General features: G+C 46.0%; 4 protein-coding genes across 6 annotated transcripts; 2 read left to right on the forward strand and 2 right to left on the reverse strand.

Annotated features, from left to right (window-relative positions):
• Nucleotides 1-7,698: 7,698 nt before the first annotated feature.
• Nucleotides 7,699-12,775, reverse strand: LOC111069313 (transmembrane protein 132E). Its single transcript, XM_022359321.2, has 12 exons — nt 12,712-12,775; nt 12,253-12,572; nt 10,850-12,186; nt 10,595-10,766; nt 10,118-10,518; nt 9,683-10,047; nt 9,167-9,613; nt 8,964-9,099; nt 8,740-8,896; nt 8,211-8,667; nt 7,866-8,143; nt 7,699-7,791 (listed from the first exon to the last, which is right to left on the reverse strand). The coding sequence occupies exons 1-12, from the start codon at nt 12,752-12,754 to the stop codon at nt 7,777-7,779; spliced, it is 4,128 nt and encodes a 1,375-aa protein (XP_022215013.2). The 5' UTR covers nt 12,755-12,775; the 3' UTR covers nt 7,699-7,776.
• A 1,619-nt stretch (nt 12,776-14,394) lies between these two features.
• Nucleotides 14,395-16,654, forward strand: LOC111069326 (myosin regulatory light chain sqh). Its single transcript, XM_022359335.2, has 3 exons — nt 14,395-14,513; nt 15,531-16,019; nt 16,092-16,654. Exons 2-3 carry the CDS (start codon nt 15,600-15,602, stop codon nt 16,194-16,196), a joined length of 525 nt encoding a protein of 174 aa, XP_022215027.1. The 5' UTR covers nt 14,395-14,513; nt 15,531-15,599; the 3' UTR covers nt 16,197-16,654.
• A 261-nt stretch (nt 16,655-16,915) lies between these two features.
• On the reverse strand, nt 16,916-19,264 carry LOC111069325 (UDP-xylose and UDP-N-acetylglucosamine transporter). Of its 3 annotated transcripts, none has more exons than XM_041594472.1 (3): nt 19,160-19,264; nt 18,847-18,940; nt 16,916-18,146 (listed from the first exon to the last, which is right to left on the reverse strand). In XM_041594472.1, the coding sequence occupies exon 3, from the start codon at nt 18,140-18,142 to the stop codon at nt 17,090-17,092; it is 1,053 nt and encodes a 350-aa protein (XP_041450406.1). In that variant the 5' UTR covers nt 18,143-18,146; nt 18,847-18,940; nt 19,160-19,264; the 3' UTR covers nt 16,916-17,089. The 3 variants fall into 3 exon arrangements, with proteins under 3 accessions (XP_041450406.1, XP_022215026.1, XP_041450405.1); XM_022359334.2 differs by having other exon boundaries at nt 18,847-18,935; nt 19,082-19,264; XM_041594471.1 differs by having other exon boundaries at nt 19,082-19,264.
• A 614-nt stretch (nt 19,265-19,878) lies between these two features.
• LOC111069323 (vanin-like protein 1) lies at nt 19,879-21,850 on the forward strand. Its single transcript, XM_022359333.2, is given in 3 exon segments — nt 19,879-19,990; nt 20,056-20,739; nt 20,741-21,850. Coding segments are annotated over 3 exon segments (1,737 nt in total). The 5' UTR covers nt 19,879-19,927; the 3' UTR covers nt 21,731-21,850.
• The last annotated feature ends 676 nt before the right edge of the window (nt 21,851-22,526 follow it).

The raw sequence follows: 22,526 nt of genomic DNA on the forward strand, positions 1-22,526 counted from the left end.
GTGATCAAATAAATATGGCGGCCCAGATCAGATGGCAGCAAAAGGAGCCCAAACAGTCCCTATGGTTGCTTGCCCAACGATTTTACGGCGAATTATTCAAGGTATTTGGTGGAAATTATCCAACCAATCAATGTGCAGATTTATATTCCATAGCACAGGCCTAAACGCATCGTATTCGTGCATTAAATGTTCCATTGTTCCTATTTTGGCTTGCATTTTGGAATAATACAGAGTGAAGAGTGGGTGACGAGGCTCATCGCCTGGGCTGTTCTATATAGATATATGTCCAATCTGCTTAGAATACCCTCAGCCCAATCGATACAAAAACAAAAGAAAAACGGAGGCGTGTGGTCGTTTCTGGGACCCTTCTTATACCCACCAGTCAGTATATACATACACTTTTGAGCTTATGATTTTTTAAATTTAAAAAAAAAAAATTTACATTTTACATTTTTTTGCGCTATTTACATCTACATATAAATGTCTATTATACACTAACATGTAGATTGTACTGTTCATTCATATCACATCTCCCCGCGTGCCGCGCACTGAACGCGGCAGTGTGCGGCGAGAAGGAAATGAGTTGTGTTGTCGTGGGCGGAGGGAGGGGAGCAACTGAAAATTAATTTCGACTATATTTTTCAACATGTAGATTATAGTGTACTATTCATAATCTTTTCCGCTGGGTGCGCGCACTGAACGCGGTAGAGTGTCGAGCGGAGGAAAATGGTTTCGTTGTCGTTTGTTGGGGGAGGGCAGGGGAAGCAACTGAAAATTAATTTCGTCATTCTGGCTATAATTATGTCCGTCTGATTCAGTTCGGCAGTCTGGTAGTTGGGCTCTCTACGATACTCGTTTTAGTTTCTTTAAATTGTGCCTGCCCAGTTTTCGCCTTGGGGGGCGGAGGGGCGGGGCGATCATCCTGTAGCAGTGGGATATCACATGAGTCTGGAAACCAAATTTGGTTGCCCTAGCCTTATAGTTTCTGAGCAGGCTCACGAGACAGCAGACAGCAGACGACAGCAGCAGCAGCGCGGACAGCAGCTGGCTATATCGCTCGGCTATGATGCTATCAAGATATATATACTTTAGGGTCGGAAACGTTTCCTCCTGCGTTACACACTCCACTTACCAATCTAATAACCCCTAACTCTTTTTGAGTACGGTATAAAAATTTTTTTACATTTTACTTTGCTACCAGCTACAAAACAATACATGATAATACATCTAACGTATTGTACTGCATTTAGCTACCCCTCCCTGGGTTGCTCGCGCACTATGCGAGCGAGAAGGAAATGAGTTGCGTTGTCGTTGGCGGGGGGGGGGGAAGCAACTAAAATTAATTTCTCATTCTGGCTATAATTATGATCCGATCTTATCAGTTCAACTGGGATATGGCATTCCGCCTTTTTATCGATCTTTAAAACCGCCTCCACAGATTTTCGTCCTTTGTGGGGGCGGGGGGGGCGGGGGGAAATCCTAAAAATTGGGGGATATCACATGGTCTGGAAACCAAATTTGGTTGCCCTAGCTCTTATAGTTCTGTCGGGTCATCGAGACAGACAGCAGACAGCAGCAGACAGCAGACAGACAGCAGCGGCAGACAGACGGCTATATCGCTCGGCTGATGCTTCAAGTATATCTATGGGGTCGAACGTTTCCTCTCTCGTACACACATCCACTTACCACAAATCTATCCCCTTAACTCTTTTTTGAGTACGGGTATAAAAAACCAACAGTCATTCGAAAATGTATTCGCTTTAGTTTTATGTCATTTCATAATATGTGGTTTATTAATAAATTATTTTATTTAAATTAATTTTGTCAGTTTGGTTTTTTGTTTTTGTCATTTGGAATATTTATAATATTTTTTGCATTTGTTTCGTTTGCATTTGCTGTTTGCTGTTTGCATTTGTTTTGCCTCTTCTCTCCTTCGTTTCGTTTCGTTTCGTTTGAACAAAATGATTTCCAACCATCGCTTAATAATATTATAATAGTACTCATAATAATTAATAATCATCTACTAAAGTGTTTTACATGGCAACTTTAATTTTCATATTCAATTTTCATTTCATTTGATTTCGGTTCCGTTGCATTTCATTTCATTTCGGTATTGGATTTTCTTATTCTTGTTTCCGATTTCCGTTTCTGTTTCGGCATTAAATTGGGGGGGGGAGGGGTGGGGTGTGCTGAGAAGTTAAAATAAGGTACAAACGTTCGGAAGGTTCGGCAGGATTAGCCAAACTGATGAGATATACATAATGATGGAACGGAAAAGCAAGCAAAGTTTGTTGTTTGTTCCGATTTCAGCTCTAGGGGGGATGCTTTTCCTTTTCATTTTCCAATTTCCTTTTCCATTTTCTTTGCTCTCGCAGAATGTTTTGCAATTGTTATGTTTTATATATATATGTATGTATATATAATCTTTATATGCTGTATATTTATGGTATATGGGTGTGGTATATACTATATATGGTAATATAAGCATTTTGTGTGTGTGTGTGTGTGTGTGGTGTGTGTGTGTGTGTGTGTGTGTGTGAGGGCAGGAATTACAATCGTTCATTTTATATATTAATATTTTCTTCTGTGGAGAGTTTATGTTTTTGCTTGCTTAAAGGAGTTGAAGGGGTAAAGGAAAGGAACGGAAAGGGAAAGGAAATCATATATCACTAGCTTTTAAAAGACATTCGCCTGCTGCCAATAACAACAATAAGAATTGAGTAATCATTAATCTGCACCTTTTATCGTTTATCGTTTATCTTTATCGTTAATCATTAATCGTTTATAATTAATCGTTATCTGGGGTAAGCACACATTTACATACTTACATACATACACATACACAACAACTACGTTAATAACCGATAGAAATGTTAACAATTATGCGGCGGATCGATCGATATACGATACATACATATCGTTGCATACATATGTGTATCGATACACTTTACTATATATTTAGGTGTGTGTAAACACTCTTTGGAAGGAGTGGGGGTTTTAGGGCGGTGCAAATCAGCTTTGGGGGGTAGGGCGTTGGGCGTGGGGATTGGCATTATATTGAAGCAGGGGGGGGGGGGTGGGGGGTGGGAGTCTCTGGGGATTTTGTGGTTGGCCAGGCAGGTGGGACATTCATAGAACTTACATGGCAAAATATCATATACATACATACACATATTGTTTGTTTGTATGTTACTTGATTTCTTGTTTAAGTGGTTTTCCATTTTCCAAATTGCTTTAATCGTATGTTTTCCGTATTGTTAATGGTATAATTCGAAGCGAATTTATCTCTCGTACACACACATACATATACTATACATACATAGGTATATGTACTATATAGTTGCTCCTATTCGTATGCACATAGCTTAGATTTTTTCTTTAATTATATATATTTTTTTCCCATTTTTTGCAATAAGCAGCGTAAACAATTTTTGTGATTTTTTTCCTTCCTTTCCATCCTTCTTCATATTTTTCTTTTCTTTTTGTATATATAGGTATATGCTGTTTGTTTTTGTTCGATATTTATTTAATTAGTTTAATTTTTGTATTTGTTTTGTTTGTTTTTTTTTTTTCATAATTTATTTTGGATTACACTTAGCCGGCGCCTGGATGCCATACATATAATGGATTATTAACTATATAATGTAATGATTTTCCACGATTAATTGGGATACAGTAAACAAAAAAATTAAGAACAGAAATCTCTTTCGTTTTACATCATAGTTTTAAGTATATATTTCTAATGTTTCATGTTTCAGTGTGCATTTGGATATTACATACAAAATACATACAGCCTAGGCTTAAGAGGGGGGGACGGGGGCGTCGGCGTGGTTAAAAGCTGATTTGTGACTATATATATATAAAACTATCAGTGTTGTGTGTGTGTGTGTGTGTGTGTGATGTGGGGTGTGTGGGTGTCTGGTGGTTGGGTGACCAAAACGAATTGAACGCCTTAAAAAATGACTAGAGAACATCATCCATCCATCATCTAACATCTGGTGTGTCTTACTAAACAATATAATAATATATATACATATATATATATATGTACTTTCGTATAGGTTTATGCTGTATATAGATACAAAAAAAAAAATATAAAATAAAACGGTATATTAAAAGTCTTTGCATTGGAATCGTCGAACATATAGATACGATACGGTTATACATACTTAGATATAAACAGATTCGCGAAAAAGCGAATCGAAGCCAAGCATTTGTATAAATGTAGAGTGTGTGTGTGTGTGTTTGCTGTGTTTCCTAGCCTCTCCTATCTCCTATCCTATCCTATTCCTACTCTTTCTCTCTCTCTCTTTCTATGGCTTTCCTTTTGTGAAATTTTACTATAGATGTGTGTGTGTGTGTGTGTGTACTAAGACTACATTTTGGAGGGAGGTTCTTCTAACAAGCAGTTCTACTCGTAACTGGAGGCTTGTGTGCTAAGCTCGGGGCATGCCACAACTGTTCGATTGCGTTCCCATTGATTGACTTCACTGTACATGTGTGTGTATCTGTATTTGTATCTGTATATATATATTTATCTGTATATATGGCACTGGTAAATGCTGGAAGCTTCAATAGGCCTAAATCTCTCACGTGCACCCAATAAAATGCCCAAATGGTGGCAGTAGTGCAGCTCGACTGGGCGAGTCACTGGGTATCTGGGTGGATGGTGTGTTAGGAGCAGGACTAGGACTAGGACTAGGGCCGTGTGCAGCAACTGGAGGAGTTCCAGCCATACGTAGGGCGGGGACTTTGACAAACAATTGAAACTAATTTCTATATGCTAATGATATTTAAATTCAAAATCAATTGGATCTTGTGTGTTCGGGGGAGTTCATTTTCAGTCGTTTCGATTGATAGAGAGCAACTGAGGATTAATTTTGATAGGTGTACAGTGCGTCATCATTAGAATATTTCGAATTATGAAATCACTCTTAATAGTTATCGATAAAGGATCGGGCAAATGCTAGAGAGGTTTCATCAAAGGCAAACTTCTTTTCGGAAATATGTTCGATTTGACCTCACAGAATAGAACCTTCAATTTGAACATTCTTTTGCCAAATAAGAAGGTGTAACCCAGAAGTGTCTTATTGCTGTGAAAACGCACTGTAAGTTGCCCATATTAAGTATATTATGTACATACATTATACATAGTAAGTGCAATAATTGTCCAAAAGTCTACAAATTGGTTATAAATAATGTGTGTGTGTGTGGGGTGGGCTTTTGCATTACAAAAAAACAGATAAATTGCTTAAATTTCATTTTGTTACACTTTTTGTTTCGTTTGTTTTACAATTGTTTGCTGGTTTTGGTTTTGCTTTTTCCCTTTATCATTTCGTTTCAGCTTTGTTTTTTTTTTTTTTTTTTTTTTGGACGGAACAATTTACAACATATGATTATGAAACAATGATGCGTGGTGTGTGTGGTTCAACAAAGGGTCTGTGAAGCACAAGAACGTAATACTTAGATGGCCTCTAAACTATAAACTAAATATGTGACACTGTGAACATGCATTTAATAAATATACTATATACTTTATATAGAAGTAATTGTAGTACAGTGAACAGATCTTACAACGAAATTGAACAGACTTATACAGCAGATGACGAAAAGAGACAATAGACAGACAGACGGAAAAAAGAAAACTAGAGATACGAGTACTAGAATAGATTATGTCTATGATTTACGATTGGCTAATGGAATGAAGTAGCTTTAGCGGGTGCTATATGTATGTGATATATGTGTATCCGAATACATCTGTAAGTTAGTGTGTAGAGGGCGTGGATAAACGAATAGATACAGTTGCAGGATGCAGTTTTACACATAGATACAAAGATATACACGTATGCGTACGTATAAAGAGAGCGCGTGAATGAATATATACTTATCTATGTATATATTATATAGTATATATGTCTGGATATACATATTCGCGATTATGCATATATACTCGTAGGCATTGTGTGTGTTTTGTGTTTGTTTAATTTTGCTATTCAAAATATGGTTTAGGGCATCAGTTTTTCTGGTTTTTGTTTGAATTTTGCACTTGGTAATAAATACAGTAGTCGTAATCATAATAATGGCAATAATAATAGAATAATATTAATAATAATAATAATAATAATAAATATTTGCACGTATGCTCTAAATATTGGTAAATTTGTTAGATAAAGCTTGGATCGCTCAGTAATATCATATAATATTTGGTAACACATTTCCCCCATCCATACGGTTTTTTGTTTTGTTTCCTTTCGTTTCGTTTCATTTCCTTTCTTCAACGCATTGAATCGATCAAATAAAGCTCATAAGCGTCTATATATCCATTTGTTTGTTGTTTGTTTTTTGTATGTGTGTGTGTTTGTGTTTAATTCTTGTTTTTGTTTTCGATTTTAAGATTTATGATTGGTATTTTTAGGTGATAAAGCAATGGGTTTTTTGTTTTCTTAACTCCGCCGTTTCGTTTCGTTACACGGATAATGCTTGTCCGGTTTTTGTATTGTAGCTTTTTCTTTAAGTTCATTTTTGTTTTTGTTTTTTTTTTTTGTGTTTAGCGCGCACTTTATATAATTATAAATATATATATATTCATATTTATCGTTTACATACATATATATATATATATATATATATATATATATGTTATTCAGTTTTTAAGTTCTAGCGACTTTTGGGAGCGGTGCCCGGCACATTTTGTGGAAACTTCTCCTCTCTGCTATTCTCTCTCTCGCTCTCTGTCATTATATATTTATAGCTCGCTTTCCCTTTCTATCCTATGGCACACACACAGAAAATAGAGAGACTTTCGTATGATGATTCGACGAGAAGTATTACAATTTGTAGGATATGCAATCGGTATAATGATCGGTGTACCGAGAGATCGTGTGATTTGTGTGTGTGAAAACTAAAGCAGCGAATGGATATGGCAATTTTCTAGATGCTGAAGCGGAGTGAAAAAAATGGCATTTGTTTGTATTATTTTTGTTTTTGGATTAAGCTATGCTTTTGATGGCTGATCCTTAACTACGTCGTTTTTATACTTATATTCGTGGGAGGGAGGGAGGCAGGTTCAGGGTATGCTGCATCCATGAGTTGTGTGCATATACCATTGTGTGTGTCCGATTGTGTCAAGCACGCGCTCCTCGAGATACATTTTGGATTTGTATCTCCCACATTAAATATACATATATATATATATATATATATATATGCTTTAAATATGAACTTAGCCTAGCAATAAATATGGGTTTTTGTTTTGTTGTTGCTTGCACTGCTCCTTCTCGTACTCCTCCTCCATTCCTTCCCATGCTGCTGCTGCTGCTTACGTTTCCCACTTGATTTCTATTTCAGCATTGGATAAGCCATTTAGCCCTGGGTGATGGGTGTGGGGAGGGGTTACGTTACGGTTACTCCATTAAGAAAAAGGTATTGCTAGAATTGCGTTCAGATGCCGTTTGAGTGTGTCTGAGTTTTGGTGTTACTTGTCCCTTAGAACTGCCTGCTCTCGATATTCAGTGCTCCATCGTAGGCATCAAATGCTGTGGGTGCCACCGCTGCAGCAGCACCAGCAGCATCAACATCAGCATCGATCTCCACATTCTCCTCCTGGGGCAATGATGATATTGTGCTGGTTGTTGTTGTTGCTGTTGTTGCGGCTACCAGCTCATCGAGCATTTGCATCTGTTTGCGCGTAGGCGTTGTCATGGGCGTGGCCACATTCTGATATTGATGATGGAACGTTGACAATATTTCGCGAATTTTAGCAATGATCTCTTGCACTCAGGCATTTGATTCCTGCGAAAAAGTCGAGAAAAGGCGATTATTAAACATCCTCTAAAGCGGCTGGGACTTCTGCTCCCTTTGCTCACCTTTAAATTATCAAAGTAGTGCATGATCTGTTCGTAATCCATATCGAGATCATCCAACCCGAGCCGCTCACCGGGTGTCTCTGTATCATCGACGGTGGCCGAGAACATGGGATTGCCCACAACGGTGGCACGCTTGACGCGCGATGATTTTGTTGTGGGCACCGGTACGGGCACATGACTGATGGCACTGCCACTGGCCGTCGATGGCAGCCGCATTATCTCATCGCTGCCATTCGAATTGGCCGCATCCCCAGTGCTGCTAACCATGCTGTGGTTCTCTGTAAAAACAAATACATAATATTAGCAAGCGTTTGTTGTTACTTTTCTCACTCTGGGATATTTTACCCTTGGCTTTTTGGATAGCTGTGGACATGGACAGGGCTGATGCGGCGGCTGCTGCTGCTGCTGCTTTGGTTACTCTCTTTGGTGTCAGCGAATCAAATTGAAATGCATTCTTCTGGTGTGGATTTGTGTACTCCACTAGCTTCTCCGCATTGTGCAGCTCCTGCTGGTGCTGCTGCAGTTGTTGCTGCTGCTGTTGCTTGATCTTATTGTGTGCCGCCTTGATGATGGCACCTGCTGGCTCCTGGCTATGGCTATGGCTATGACTGCGCTGATGTTGCGGACGTTCCAGTGGCTGTTGTTTCGGCTGCTGATTTGTGTTGTTATTATCGCTGGCATTGCTAATGCTAATGCTATTGCTGCTGCTGCTGCTGTTGTTGTTATTATTATTATTGTTTATGATGATGTTGTTGCTCTGCAAGTGCTTATAGAGCTGACTATGTCGCTTATTGGCCACCTCCTTGGATTAACAGAAATCATTGTAAAAACTCAGATTCATCTAAATATATTCTTCCGTGTCATGTTCACTCACCTTCACTGGAACTGGAGCTGTAGCCACTGCTGCTGCTGCTGCTGCTGGCTGTACAATCGGCAGACACGCTCTCGCCCCCACATTCCTATGCGGCGGCACTGGCGGTTTATAGTCCAGGGCTCCTCCAGGCAACTCCTTGCGCTCATTGGCCAGATAACTACAACAAAAACGGAGGGGCATAGGATTAGTTGCCGTTTCTGGCAAAGATTTCAGGCAGCACTCACTGATCGGCATGCTGTTTGTTCAAATTGGAGGCTGGCACAATATGCGTTTGCAGTTTGGGCTGCTGATCAAAGGAGCTGACGCGACGTCCGTTATCGTAGTTGATGATCGGATTGCTGGTGATGCGCATGCGGGAATCTACACAGAAACGCAGAAAGATCATTAGCTATGCAGCCCACTCAGAGGCTAGATATATCCTGCTTACCGCGTGCATTCAAATGTGTATTGGTTTCTGCCACCACCGACTGCCTATCGATGGTGGAGCGTCCCAGCCAGACCCAGTCATGGGCATTTGTGGTGGACTCCTTGAGGCGCACATCCCGGAAACCACCACCAGATATGCCAGCGCCTCCGCCACCGCCACCGCCCTTGCCCACCGACAATGGATCCAGACCGGACTCAATCATTGCCGGTCGGAACTTGGAGGCGTACACCACGCACGAGATCACAAAGACAATGATGGCAAAGCAGAAGGCAGTTAGAAGGACATACATGCCCAGCTCCATGGAGGACATGGGTCCAGTGCCGCCGATGCCGCCCTTGCCATTGAAATGATTCTTGTGCGAGGCCTGAATGCTGCTGCTGCCGCGATGCTGTCGGGCCTGAACAGTGGGCTCATACTGTTGGCTAGAGTCACGCAAAGGTATTCCAACTGCAACACAAAAATTAAATTAACGAAATTTGAGATTTTTCTGAAAGAAATTGGGGCATGAGGACGCACCAATAATGTCCGCCAGATCGCCAGCCGTTTGGCGGAAACTTTTGCGCTCGCCACGGCCCACAGTGCCATCGTTTTGTATGGCCTCCTGTTTGCTGACAATGTCCACATTGTTGAAGTCCACCTCGATGGAGGCCAAGGCGCTGGCCAGCGGTGCCACATTCGATTTGTTCTGTTTGCCGGTGCCCAGCGTGCTCCTGCGCGTGCGGCACTCCTCGGAGAGCAGGAGCGTGACACGCAGCAGATTGCCATTGCCCTCGCCGACGGCAATCACACGCGGATGATGGGAGGCCAGCATGGGGGCAAAGGCCACCACCTCAGTATCGAGACTCTCCACCAGCAGGAAGTAGTCCTCCACAGCAATGTCCCTGTAGAAGCGGGCAAACAACAGATCAGCATGAGATCCCCAATTAATGGTTTGTATTCCCGCGCACATACCTCAGGGGGGTCTTGGAGCCATCATTGAACTCCAGATCGATGTCGAGCAGCCCCTCCTGATACTGGGCCGTCAGCTTGTGGGTCACAGAGGTCTCCGCCAGGTAGCCGTTCTCAATTGTATTGTCCGGCGTGATCGTTAGCTGCAGTCCCGAAATCACGCGAACAATAAGCTTCGAGAGGTTTACCTTGTCGCTGCCCACACGGATCTCCTTGGTGCCAATGACACGGCCAGTGATTGGCGATAGAACCTGCACATCGGTGCGACCCATGGACTTGCCCTGCAGTATGCGGCCCTTGAGCGTGGCAATCTTGGGATCGGCCACGCGCAGCAGCGGCTGCACAAGATCCGTGACCCGTAGACCCGTTCGCCTCGAGATGAAGTAGCTGGTGCGTCCCGAGTTCTGTTCAGCGAAGGAGCAAAGGAGAGGTATACAAACAGGCTTAAAGGATGCAAAGCGGCAGGCAGCAGGCACTCACCTGATCGACGGCCAAGAACTTGGCATAGACCTCCACGGGACTCTGCTGGTAGCGTGCCCGACAGATGGTCTTGTCTGCCCCAAGATTGTTGTAATAGTTGCTGCCGTGCTGCCCCTGGCTCTGGCCCCACACATACGAGCGCTTCTTCCGGCGACGCGATTGTTTATTGTGTCTTCACGAAAATATAGAGGGAGAGAAAGAGGAGGGAGGATGAGCAGGTGCAGAAGCACAATCAGGATTAGCAGTGAGACTCACAGATAATGATTATCATCCGTCACTTTCCAGCCCTTGATCTGCGACAAACGATAGTCGGCTATGTAGACCTCCAGCGGGAATTCAGGCATCCAAACAATGAACTTAGCAACGCCCACATAGGTGCCATATTTGACAATAACCGAGGCATTCGAGGAGCCACGCTGCTCAGAGCCATCCACATAGACAGAGCTGCAGGAGGAGGAAACCTTAATCACACTCTCATCCTCCGCATGACAGGAACTCTGGAGCGTCACATCGGCCACCTTGCCCGCCTGGGAGACAATGAAGACCTTCATGGCCTGGGCCACCTGGCGTCCGGTTAGAACGGCCGTGTTCATCACCTCCCAGATCTTGGCCATTGGCAGCACTGCCTGGATGTCATCCTTGTTGATCTCCAGCTTGGCAATCAGCCGCTTCTTTGTGTCATCTGTGGCAATCAGTTCGCTGGAGTCCTTGTCCTTGGGCGTGTCATAGACATGGGTGACAGACCACACGATCTTGCCGCCATCCACAATGTCGTTGGTGTCCTCGGCCACCTCCAGCAGCCAGGAGAAGACCTCAAACGATTCGTTGGTTAGATTCCCAGCCATGGCCGATTCTATGCTGGATTCCTGCTCCTTGCGGAAGGCCGTGACCCGTGCGGTGGTGTGTTTGGGATTCTCCTTCTCAATCGATACGCTCCACTGATCGGTGGAGGCGGTGGCGCCCATGATTCGCAGTCCAGCCTTGACTCGTGCACGCACGGTGAAGGCGGCCACCCGCTGATCCACATACTGGTGCAAAAAGACGGGGACGTGGAGCTTGGACATGGGATAGAGCGGATGCTGGGGCAGCAGGAAGGTGACCGAATCGTCGGCACGCAGCTCCTTGAACGGCGTCTTGGCGGGCATCAGGGGCACCTGGGCGAATGTGGTCAGCGGCTGGATCTGGACCTTTGGTTCGCACTGCTCCGGATTGCGCAGCGGTGGCTCAAAGACGCTGTACGAGACCTGCGCATAGCGTTGCGGCACCTTGGGTGGCAGTGCTGGGGCGTTGTCCTTGCGCTGGGGCGCTGGAATCGCTGGCCACCAGCTGAGGGGCACCACCACCTCGGCCACACACACCCCATCCTCGCCCTCGGGCATGCAGCGGCCCTTCAGCGGCTGTTCCGTGCCCATGGCCACGTGCAGCAGAACGCAGACCTTCTGGCGCTGCAAATGACCGCCAGGGTCGGCGCCAGCATGAAAGAGGACACGCAGCACGGGCGAATCCTGGGACACGCTCGCCCTAACCAAATGCGCCGAGATATCCAGATGCATGTTCGGTTGCTGCAGCTCCAGCAGTGTGGCGGTGGAGTTCTGCAAGCGTTGGAGTAGTTGATGAGATGATGCACGGCATCCCCCTCCCCCCTGGCATTTACTTACGTTTATGTAGTCCCCTGCTCCCTGGTTGTTGTTGCTATTCTGGTTGTTGTTGTCCATTGTGTCCGGCACAATGTAGCGGGCCGGCACCGTCTGCTTGGTGGAGAATGGACCATAGCTGGCGCGTATGGACACCGGCTGTGTGGTCTCCACCACCGTGAAGCGGTCCAGCGAGAGCACCGAATCGTAGGAGGAGCGCGCCTTCAATGGCGGCGATGAGGATGTCTGCTGTATGTTGGCTATTTCCGGCGTCACAGGTGGTTGGCGGGCGTGTTTCAGGAAGAATCCGCTGTCCGGTGCCTCAAAGTGCACCTCCACAGAGTCTATGGGGATGGGGAGATGGAAGGTTGATTATAGAGAAACACGGCGTGGTGGGGGGGGGGCAAATACAGCAGGGTAGTGGGTGGAGACTGTTGGGTGGGGAGGAGCACGGCTATTTCTCGTATTTCAATTTAAACTTACATGCAATGGACACCAGCATCGTTATCACCAGGCAGAACTTCATGATGATGATGGGATGAGGAAGGAGTCGGCCTCGTATTTCAATTTTCAATTTACAATTTTCAATTTCCAATTGATTTTCCCCCGACAACGACACCGACAACGATAGATACCGTTACCCGCGATGTATGCACTTTTATTTTTGTAATTTGTTTATTATTTTTGTAGTTGTATACCCGGTACTCGATGCGTTTACGGATATATTTTATATGATTTTTCTACCACGCCACAGCCCCTACTACCATTTACAATTGTTTTTTTTATTTTTCGTCTTTTTTTGTATTACCGTTACAAGTGTTGATTAGAGGAAAAAAAATGTTTCGTTTTTTTATTTTTGGTATATTCTACTCCCGAACGAATGGGGGAGGGGTGTTCTTGCCAATTATCGAACACTTTTCGTTGTTGTCCCTACTACCACTATTCTGTCGTTGTTTTGTCCTTTTTCGCTCTGCCAGCAATGAAATCCACAGCACATCCTTTATTGATTCTTTCAGTGTGCTACACACACACACATGCAGAAGCCCGCACTGCCATAGTAGCCTGGCTGGGTCGCTCACACACACACTCGCCAACGCACCCACAGCCTACACACCTACACACGAGAACTCTCCCGCACGCACACCACTCTATACAGTTACTCTGTAGTATAGACACATCTTCGAGGCACGGTTCTTTGGTTTCCTTTTTGTGGAGCTGGAGAGCACAAAGTGTGTGTGTTGTGTTGGCCTTCGCAGGCGCCTATGGACTTCTGCGAATCGTATACTCGTCGGGATGCATGTAGTCACTGGCTTTAGCACTGTTCAATTAACACTTTAATACATGGTTTTTCTTGGTTGGGGTTTTATTTTTTTAACACAAATATCGAACATTTCCAAATACCAGTGTGACCGCGGACTTATCAATAAAATATACCCGCCTGACCATCAGAAATATACCGAAATATGCCTTCTCATTTTCAAAATACAGATATCGTAAATATCCTGTGGGAAAAAAACGAATTTAGCCCACGTAACCCCTCTCTATTTAAACAGGTGAACAACTCAAGTTAAGCCGCCGATTTTGATATTCGGTTTAATATTACTAGCTGGCTAGGACTCTCATCATACTGAACACATAATTTTTGCCCTGTTGCTTAATCAATTGTCTACAGATTGGTTAGTTTTCAAAACAGCCGTTTATTGGATTGTCGACATAGTAAGATTCAAAAAAAAAAAAAGGTTACTAGGAAATAAGAGCATATAACGTAAGTGGGAATGAAATTTCACGTCATTTGACCATTTGTTGCTTTTCAACCGGTAGTATGGGCATTTGTGTAGAAGAAAATCCCTATGTTGCGAACTATACATTGGTGAACACGGGTGAACTAGTTCTTTTGTTTCCCTTTCTTGGCAACGGAGGGGTTAAAAATGTTAACAACGTTGCTAACAGAGAAAAATCACACGGAGGTAAAATTGAAAATCATGCGTATCTGAGTTTTGATACCCAAATGGTCCTTAAGACACCTTTCAACCTTCCTAGCGATGCTAAGGAATTTCCACGAAAATGATTTCCACGGTATATTTACGGTATTTCTGAACACAAGAAGGTATACTTCGGTATTTATCCCAGAATCATGCGGGTAATTTTAATTGATTAGACCGCGGTCACACTGCTTTCCAAGTTCAAGCAACAAACAAAAAAGACGGGATCGAAAAATAAAGTGCAGCCAGTAAAACCGAGTTGTACGAAGAATTGAAAAGTATTAACCAAACAGGATAGCAGCTGTGAGTATTAACCAAAAAAAAAAAGACATAAGCCACGCAACGACAGCCCAGCCACACAAAGGGCGCTATATTCCACCCGAAAAGGGCGTGTGTATGACTCAGAGTCGGCAGAGGCCGTGTCTTAAAAGAAAACAATAATTTGTCATGCCTACATTTCGCATATGTGTGCGTTCATTTGTGGGTTTTTACATGGAAATTGATAAATCAGCATTTGCTGATCAGATGGTGTTGTCTACCATTTTGAACATATTTTCAAGGGGCCCCAAAAAACGCCAACAAGTCAGCCCCCAAGAGGCAGCAGGCGGCAATGACAGATCTTGGCGACGGGCTTCAGCTGCTCTCTGTCTGTTTTTATGCCTTTTTTAGTCATTTAATTGAACTGTGAATGCAGGCTTTGTAAGTGCGAGCGTGTGTGTGAGAATGTTTTCATTGAGCCAAATTTGTTGCGGCTACTTGAAAATACCCTTGCAGAAAAAGAGCATTATTATGTGGGCAGGATGTTTGTAGTGCATACCCAGAAATCATATAAATCATTCGTTTGAAAACGACACTTCCTGATGATATTCCATATAAAAATCAAATAAGTAAGTAAATGAAATCAATTAATTCACACATTGAGCGATCGATTCGAAAGAGTATGAAAAGCTTCGCCTTCCGAAGCTTGTTTTCGCTCTTTCTCTCCCCTGCTGTTAACCGCAGTTCAACAGCATTGATAAACGCTCACACACGGACACACACACGCAAACAGACTGCTGTGTGCTGTCTCCCTCTTTTACGTTGACGTTGCCAGTTTTTGCCATTTGCGCGAGTGACTCAGAGATAGCAGAGCAGAGCGGCGCATACGTGTATGTGTATGTGTGTTTGAGTGAGTGTTGACACAGTTTGGGGGAGCACGACGATGAAAAATCAGCTTCATCGGAATTTGTCGGGCTGCAATATGTCTATATATAGCCATAAAACACGCACACACATATTATGTACACTCCACATTAATGGATTCTCCTCTGACTTGGTTAGGTCCACGCCGCACGCCACACCACACAACACCGCATCACACAGAGAGAGAGATCCACTTCAGCAATAACGATGTCATCACGCAAAACCGCCGGTCGCCGTGCCACCACCAAGAAGCGCGCCCAGCGCGCCACCTCCAATGTCTTTGCGATGTTCGATCAGGCCCAGATCGCCGAATTCAAGGAGGCCTTCAACATGATCGACCAGAATCGCGATGGCTTCGTGGAGAAGGAGGATCTGCATGATATGCTGGCCTCGCTGGGCAAGAACCCCACCGATGACTACTTGGATGGGATGATGAATGAGGCACCCGGTCCGATTAACTTCACCATGTTCCTCACTCTGTTCGGTGAACGGCTGCAGGGCACCGACCCCGAGGATGTGATCAAGAATGCCTTTGGCTGCTTCGACGAGGAGAATATGGGTGTTCTGCCCGAGGATCGGCTGCGTGAGCTGCTCACTACAATGGGCGATCGTTTCACAGACGAAGATGTATGTACCCTCCTCCGCTCTGTATGGAAGCCTATCGCTTAATCCGTTCTATATCTCTGACTCTTCCTTTAGGTGGACGAGATGTATCGGGAGGCGCCGATCAAGAATGGGCTGTTCGATTACCTCGAGTTCACGCGCATACTCAAGCACGGTGCCAAGGACAAGGATGAGCAGTAAATCCAGATGCGCCACCAGCCGAGCGGCGTGCACCCAAGCTGCCTATCCAATCCAATCCAATCCACTACTCCCCTGTCCACTCCACTCCAGCATGGAGCCTGTCCAAAATTATCCAAAATCCATCAAGAGTTTCGTTTTACTATAATTACTTTATATTATTTTTTTTTGTTCTCTTGCTCTTACTATCCTACGATTCCTGTACTTAACTGTGCATTTAAATTAAACAAAAAAAAACGAACTTAAAAATACGAAAAACTAGAGAAAAGCCAGCAAATGTTATGTACGATATTTTAGTGTGTGCGAAGATGAGCCAGAGATAACAAGCAGCACCGTTTTCCCCCAACTTTTCATAAGTATTAACTCATTGAATATACATATACACATACATATAACCTATATACAAATACATGCTTATATACAAGAATGTGTGGCAATAAAAGAAGCATTTGTTTTCCTAACGTACCTCACGTACTCGTATCCACCCAGAGACAGACCCAACCAGACCACACGCCCACGACCAAATCCAACCGCACTTCAGACACTTGTTCAAACAGAAGCCAAACATTGTGTTTCACCAAGTTGTTATTTGAAAAATCTAGCAACTGTTATCTAAGGTGGTGTCGCCAGCCGGAAGATACAGCTGCTGCAAGCAATTCGCAGGGCAATGGAACAGATTATGGCATTAACCAATCTGAGCAGCAGCGCCCGGGGGGGGGGGAGGAGATATACAAAATATATCAAGATGCAACTATAAACTAAGGTATTCAGAGATATTAAAATATGTGTAAATTCTATGTACAATCAATGCATTTAATTAGGACTAAACAGATATCTAGTAATGGCCTCTGCAGCAGCATCCAAAGTATACAAGTGTGGTGGACTGATTTGTGGGCTTAGTCCACCTTCTTTGGCTGGGGCGCGATGTCGAAGCGACGCTTTGATCTCGCCTGATAGGCATCCTTCAGCTGATTGATCACATTCGCAAACAGTATGGTGCCGAAGAAGACCAGAATGGTGCCGATCCAGTGGTTGGCCGTGAACGGATTGCGGAAATACAGAATGGAGAACAGAAGGGAGACAAACTTGCGCAGCGTCACCACCAGGGTGACGGTGAGCGAGGCACACTCGGTGGTCAGCACGTAGACGGCACTGATGCAGACGTACTGCGTCACAACATTGCAGATAAGGTAGAAGAGCATCAGCGGGAACTTCCAGTCGAGGCCCAGGGCGCTCAGGACGGGGACAGCCACCGCCTCCGAGGCGACGGCAATGTTGAAGTGCTGCACAATGTTGCCGGCCATGAAGAGGAATCCGGGCAGGGGCAGCATGTGGGTGAAGAAGAGCGCCTCGCTAGGATGCTTGCCGTAGCGCTTGTAGATAACCTCCTGGTAGATGCCCATGTAGGCAGTCACGAGGAGGGCGATCGTCAGCAGGGCAATGCCCACCGACCACCAAAAGAAGTCCGAGTACGATGTGGCCACCTTCAGCGTGTGGTGTGTGTTGTCCTTGACATCGCCGCTGGACACCAAAGTGCAGAGCACAATGCCCGCCGTAATCATGGCCACGGAGCTGTACTGGCGCAGGTTGTAGCGCTTCTTCAGCAGTATGATGCCCATAATCATGTTGGCCATCAGCGAACCGCTGCGGAAGATCATGTGCAGCGGCATCGCAATGTTGAAGTTGAAGGCGTAGTTGTTGCACACGTTCGCCCCGAAGAAGAGCAGCACCAGGATGACATAGTCCTTGAGGGCGATCTTCGGCTTCACCGTGAAGAACTTCGATGTGAATATCAGGCCCTCCAGCGCAATAAACAGGAACTGCGAGAACGTGATCAGGTTGCCTGCCCCCGGATCGATCTGGATGATCAGCTCCAGGAAGACCACATTGCTGCAGCATCCAATGAACACGAAGAGCATGCCCAGCAGGGCTTTCATGTTGAAGGCCATGTCTCTGCAATAGCCAAAAGGAAGATAGACAACAGTTAATAAAAGTCAAGATGCTCTCTTGGCCCACTCTCTCTCAATGTGTTTCCAAGGGCGAGAGGTAGATAGATAGATAGATAGATCGTTTGTATGTGGGTGTCAGTTAACAGTTAACAAGAAAAGGATAGCCAACGCTTGCTCTCTCGCTCTGTCAATCTCTCCGAATTCTCCTGTCTGTAAATGCTCGTAAATGCACATCACGGAATCGGATTGTCATCATGTTACTAACAATTTGAGTTGTTGTTATTATGAGGGTATTATGTATTATGATCACTTACTCACTTACTTAATGATCATGACAACTTTTATGTCTTTCTCTGGTTGAAACTTTGCACATCGGGAGCTTTATCTTAAATTGGATTTGTAACCCTCATTTAGGAAATTTATATTACATAGCTTTGTTCTCACAGTGCTAATTGATTTGATCGATTAAGAGGTATATTAACAGTCTCCACTTGAAACTAAGCTGATAATTGAGTGATACGAGAGACGGAGAGGAGAGGAGAGGAGAGGAGCGGAGCGGAGAGTCCCAGAAGGTGTAGCCTTCAATCGGTGCGCTCTCAGCGTTAGTCGGCAGATTTGGTGAGCGGCGAACGACGATTGTCACGTTGCTCGATAAAGCTATCGCGCTCTCGCGTAGCCTTAGATTAAATTGAACATTTACTTACCTATCACTGTATTGATGCCGTATGAAATGCCAGTTAGTCCGGTTGCTATACAGATAATGGACAGATTTTGGACGAGGTTCTGTTCTGTTCTGTTCTGAATGTAGGAATTTCAAGATTGATTATATCAGTTGGTGGGTATGTAAATATATTATAACATTCAAACAAGCTGTTCGACACACACAAACACGCGCACACAAAGAAACATTCACTCTTCAAGTGGGAAACGGAGACCCACCTGGCTAACAACAATTGATTCGCTCGCACTCTCGCGCCACACACAGAAAATAAATTGTTCTTGGAACTGGCGCGCGACCTTCACAATGCTGCTGCTGCTGCTGTTAGCTATGGCTGCTGCTTGCGACTGCTGGCCGAGCACATTTGAACTAATAAGTTATAGCTTATAGACGGGAAAAGGGGAACCTACATAGCCCTAGCCCCCCACACAAACTATCGAAATCTGTTTGATTTTTTGTTGTTTTTGTTTCAAGAACAAAACAGCTGTACGTGCGTAGAGTGTGACCAGCCCGCGAAAGCGGAAAAATTACCGACAAGATGGAAGCTTTAAGCTGTGCTTTCTTCGATTGACGATAAGTCATCGATCGTGTCAAGTGGCGCGATAGAATTTAAAATGTGAGAATGAAAGCTTTTTTTTTTTATTTGTTGGTTTTTTTGTGGTTTTTAAATAGCCCAAAAAAATGTTATAAAAGAGCAATTAATGATGGTTTTTATGTTGCAGCTTAGCTGGAGGTAAGACATTTTTCAAGTGCTTATACAATTGTATAGTATTTACATCCCATAGATTGTATAAGTTAACGATGCTCGGAGAGATAACTGGGGGATGATTAGCAATATCAGCCCCATTGGGAGATATCTTTGACAGATTAAACACGCAATTGGTGCCATAATTTAGGAGTATAATTATGTGTGGGTGCCATTAAGCAACTAACACAAAGCGCTATCGAGGTTTCTGGCCGGCCATGCACTTGGCAGCGCACCACCCACCCACCCCGAGTAGTCTTCGTGGCCAGCAGAGAACTCTGTGGATTGTCAGAAAGATCTTGGCACTGGGCCCAAGCTGAAGATGAACATGAAGCTGCGGCATTTGTTGATTCTATTAGCTGTTTGTGTGGCAGGCAGCTATCAGGTAAGACTCCTCCAAGGCAGCCATTCCGATTCCTTGTGCACATTTTGATTCGATCCGATTTGAAGCTGTCGCTGCCCGATGACCCCACCTACTACGCCGGCGTTGTGGAGCACAGTGTGGCCGAGGGCACACCCAGCGAGCAGACCAGCATTATGTCGAATGCATTTCGGACCATTATCGAGTCGCCGGATGCCCGGGATCTCGACATCATTGTCTTTCCGGAGCACATACTGAACAGCCGCGAGACGGCCACCTTTGTGCCGCATGGCGCGCAGAATGTGACGCCCTGCTATGCCCCGGACTATGAGGTCTTTCTGGTGGAACTGTCCTGCGCGGCCCGCTCGCGCGGCGTCTACGTCGTGCTGAATGTCGTCGAGAAGGAGCTGTGCGCGAATGGAGCGGGAGCGGCCACGCTGGACCCGTGTCCGCCGGCCACCGGAGTGCGGTACTTCAACACCAATGTGGTGCTGGACAGGCGGGGGCGCGTGGTGTCGCGCTACCGCAAGACGCATCTGTGGCGCCGCGAGTACTACAGCACCTCGGTGCTGGTGGAGCCGGATGTGGCCATCTTTGAGACGGACTTTGGGGTGACCTTTGGGCACTTTATCTGCTTCGACATGCTGTTCTACGACCCGGCCATGCGGCTCATACACGAGCACAACGTCAGCGACATCATCTACCCCACGTACTGGTTCTCGGAGCTGCCGTTCCTCAGCGCCGTGCAGCTGCAGGAGGGCTGGGCCTTTGGCCAACGATGTCAACCTGCTGGCTGCCGATGCCAGCAACCCCTCCGGCCGCACCACCGGCTCCGGCATCTATGCGGGTCGGGCCGGCCGCCTCACCGCCTCCATCAACGAGATGCCCGCGCGCCTGCTGCTCAAGGCCCACGTGCCCAAGCGCCGTCCGGGCCTGCCCGCCTACCAGCTGCCCGCCCAGCTGGATCCCATCTTCCAGCCGCTGCTGGAGACCCCACGCTACACCAAGGTGGCCACCTACCGCGACTACAACGTGGACATCTTCACCAGCACTCTGCTCGACGCGGACTTTGTGAACATTTCGCAGCAGCTCTGCCATGGCTCCGCCTTCTGCTGCGACTTCCACGTGCAGCGGCAGGCCTTTCCAGGCGATGCCTCCGCCCTGCAGGCCTATCGCTATCGGCTTGGCGTCTACCTGGGGAACGAGACGACGCTGATCCGAGTGGACCGCAGCGAGCAAGCCATCTGTGCGCTCTTCGCCTGCCGCGATGAGGAGATCCAGAGCTGCGGCTACGTCTTTCCCGAGGCCAGTCGCGTGGGCAACAAGCATCACTTCACCAGCATCCGGATCGGCGGCACCTTCCCCGCTGCACCGCGTGGACGTCGCCTCATCATGCCCAGCACTCTGGATGGCCTCTTTATGCCGGTGGCCGTCGCCCACTACAACTGGTCGGAGGCCCCCGCGGCTGCCGCCCACCCTCAGCAGGCTGTTCGTGTGGATCTGGAGCTGATACGGCCGCGCAACGATATCCTCACGTTTGCCATTTGGTCCAACTACTACACGGAGCTGCCGTCCACCCACAATATGGATCACCTGCAGCCGAATGGTGGCGCCACGGTCACAGTCACAGTCACAGCTCCACCGCCCGCCGTCGCTCAAACGCCAGCTCCTGTTGCTGGCTCTGCAACGGATCTGGCCTGCACTTTGTCCCTGGTATTGGTCTGCCTGCTCTTCTCGTCTATGGGTCCAGGTGCCGCCAACTGAAGGGCAGCTTTGCGTTCATCGAGCAAAGGGCTGTACACACTATGTGCAATTATATTATTATTTTAGATGCAAAGTCAATGTTTCTCTTCTCAAAATAAAGACGAAATTTAACACAAAAGCCCAACGGAATGCTTGCGACTTTCTGTTCCCATCAGTCGAGAGGAAGAGTGAAATAAAGCGAAGGCAGCAGAAGAAATCGCAGACAATAATCATCAGTTCTCGGATCCTCAAACTCCTTCCTTTGTCTGTCCAAGTGCTGATCTTTAAGCCACTGCCACTCCACTCCAGCAACAGCAGGTAGGAAGTCCGAGTGCGAATCCTTGAACGAACCACTGAGGCTTCGCTTCGTGACTCTCCACCGCTCCACCGCTCCACTGCTCGCCTGCTCCACGTGCGGCATTGGGGCAGGCATTGGGGCAGGCATTGGGTATTTTTGAATGAATCGACGGTTAAAAGTTAACAAATATTCCCGGCCAGCGTGTAGAGTTCGTTCCAGCGCCTGCGCCCTGCTGCGCTGTGGCTGTGGCAGCGACTGGGGCAGAGGCAATGTTTGCATTTCCAACAGGTAGCGACGCCGGCGTCGCTGCCCCATGCAACAGTGGGCGCCGCTTATAGTGAGCCAAGGCGAGGCAGAGCGCCACGAGGCAAGGACAGGGCAGTGGCAGTGGCCGTGGCAGCAACAGCTTCTCTTCTCGGACCGGTCCACCCGCTGGGGCCGCTGTGGAGAAGTCGCTCTGAAGCTGGACAGGATTCACGCTGTGACTTTCCGTGCGATTAAACATCATTTGCTTGCCAC

Source organism: Drosophila obscura, unplaced genomic scaffold (genome assembly GCF_018151105.1).
Source record: "Drosophila obscura isolate BZ-5 IFL unplaced genomic scaffold, ASM1815110v1 contig_29, whole genome shotgun sequence".
In the NCBI taxonomy this organism is placed as follows: domain Eukaryota; kingdom Metazoa; phylum Arthropoda; class Insecta; order Diptera; family Drosophilidae; genus Drosophila; species Drosophila obscura.